A 2,483-nucleotide genomic window follows, 5' to 3' on the forward strand; every position below is an offset into this window, starting at 1 on the left:
TAATGTTATCTATTATTGGCTGGTAATTCCTGTTTCACCCTATACTTAAGCTTTTTAAAGGAATACCACATTTCTGTAAATAAGCTAACTTCAAGGGGTAATGATAACATCGTTTACACTAGAATTATGATTTTTGTTTATAATTACTACTAGTTATTATTAATACTTATAAAAACGGATACTCCATTTGAAACTATGTTATCTCAGTGAAACTGGCTGACACTACTGTTTTGGATTTTGAGTTATGGAATAAAAAAGAACAAGAAATTCAAATTTTTTTTTGTGTATGATATTTACAGACATTCCCAGAACTTGTGACTCAGTCATTACATAGATATTTTTATAAAAGGAGACACTATATAGTATTGTAAAGTTCTGATGATCTATTGAGGAAATATTTAAAGTACCACTTCATGAACAATTCAGGCCATTCTTACACAGGCAGTGCTACTACTTGCCCGATAATCTATATACAGTCTGTCATCACATAAACTGACATTACTAATCTTAAAATGTATATTTGATTTGATGCTTCTTAGATCCAGTATTGATATTACACTATTACACTTACACAGGCAGTGCTACTGCTTGCCCGATAATCTGTATACAACCTGTCATCACATAAACTGACATTACTAATCTTAAAATGTGTATTTGATTTGATGCTTCTTAGATCCAGTATTGATATTCACAATTTTATAGTTATTATGTTAAAATATTTATAATAGTTAAAACTGTTTTTATCAATATAAAAAAAGTTATGAAACACAAATTTGAGGGAGGTTTATGAGATAGGTTAGATTTATGGTGAATATTTATGGTGTTTGAAATTTGTTTAACATTTCAACATACTAATATATAAAGTAAGAAAACATAACTAATATATTGGTATGAAGTGTGTTGCTAACTTTTCATATAGTTGATTTATTTAATTTGTTCAGGTTGAAGCTAGACAAGCTGGGGAAACAGAATGGCAGTTACAGAAAACAATTCCTGTGGAACATGAAGAAGTTGAAGTTTATATAAACTCGGATCACAATGAATTTAGTGATGTTCGGATCGTTTTATGTCTTCAGAGCAATGAAACGTGGTGTGGAGATGAAAAGTTAGCAGAACCGTATATTGGTGGGTTTTATGGTTCATTTGTGTAGTTCATCTGGTTTGTTAGTAAAGAATTGTTACCCTTATTCAGAAATTATAATCCAAAGTTTTTGATATTAATATTTTATTAACTACTATAATCAGATATGAACAGCTAATGTTATTGGGGTTTTTTTTTCCCTCAAGAACATGCAGTGAATGTAGTGTATGAAGATTAAAGTTGTGTTTGCATTTATTCAACTGAAAAGCATGACTTCATTAAAATATTTTGCCAAAACTGATTTTAACATTATATAAATTTATAAAAACATCTCTTGAGTAAGATGAAAAGAAAGTAATTTCTGAAGCTCTGTGGAAAAATAAATTATGCAAAAGATGTGCAAAGATAAATACTGTACAATGATTTACAGTTTACTTTATATTTCTTCTAGGTGGAATTCCTCAAGCAGTTGGAGCCAAACCCCCACTCTCCACAGCTCACATGATTGTTATTGCAACCGTTGCAGCTGCGGTCTTCTTGTTACTTGTGATTGTTGTCATATGCTGTTGTTGGAAGAGGAAAGGAAAAAAAGGTAATTTTCTGTTCTAAGTATAAAAATACCATTTACTATATAGAGAGACCTGTTTTTATCTTCAGGAAAGTGGAACCAAGAATGGTAAAATGCATCATTATCAACCAATTTCAAAATGATATACAATAGACCCACTTTTTTTTTTCCTTCCAATTACAGGTGTAAGAGCAGCCCATTATTAAATTATACCCAAGTAGTTTTCATTGTGTTATAGTTATGTTTACATTTGCTTAACTCAGAAAATGATCTAAATCCTTTTGTAAAGCAGCATCCACATCATAGGTAGCAAAACCCAATACCTTAACTTTTTCAGCATGGGCTTGGTCCCTGGGACCGACCTTTTAACCATTTTGTGCTTGTTATAGTTTTCATGCTTTCAGTTTTAAATTAGTAAGCGTATCTTTAACAAAATTTGGCAGATTATCAGTAAACATTACAATGCTTTCATACGCAAAATATCAAATATTTTTATTAAGTCTTAAGGTCTTTTTTTCTTTTCATATGTTGATTATCCAACATGCAAAGCAATTTTCATTTTAAGATTAAAAATACTTTCATGCATCAGAAAATTTTCAAATTTCACATGCGAAATCTTTATAATGTACAAATATTTATCAACTGTTTCTTAAGAAAAAACTTTATATTTTATATGTTATTTTCACTATGGAATTTCTGTATGGGTTTGGTCGATTTGACCAATCTTGTAACCACCATAAAAAAAAGGAAATAAATATAAATTATGCCTCTTTCGTTCTAGAATGACAATAAATTATAATGTTGCGTCAGCGAGGTCACGTGACTAGTGTCACG

At 30.1% G+C, this 2,483-nt stretch overlaps 1 protein-coding gene across 1 annotated transcript in view; it reads left to right on the forward strand.

Annotated features, from left to right (window-relative positions):
• LOC106467746 (hemicentin-1-like) overlaps nucleotides 1-2,483 on the forward strand; it is a 71,011-nt gene that overhangs the window by 63,527 nt on the left and 5,001 nt on the right. Inside the window, exons 13-14 of the mRNA XM_022395929.1 lie at nucleotides 942-1,125; nucleotides 1,533-1,673. Of these exons, the coding sequence (XP_022251637.1) occupies nucleotides 942-1,125; nucleotides 1,533-1,673 (325 nt within the window). The remainder of the gene's footprint in view (nucleotides 1-941; nucleotides 1,126-1,532; nucleotides 1,674-2,483) is intronic.

This window comes from Limulus polyphemus, unplaced genomic scaffold (assembly GCF_000517525.1).
Source record: "Limulus polyphemus unplaced genomic scaffold, Limulus_polyphemus-2.1.2 Scaffold2726, whole genome shotgun sequence".
In the NCBI taxonomy this organism is placed as follows: Eukaryota; Metazoa; Arthropoda; class Merostomata; order Xiphosura; family Limulidae; genus Limulus; species Limulus polyphemus.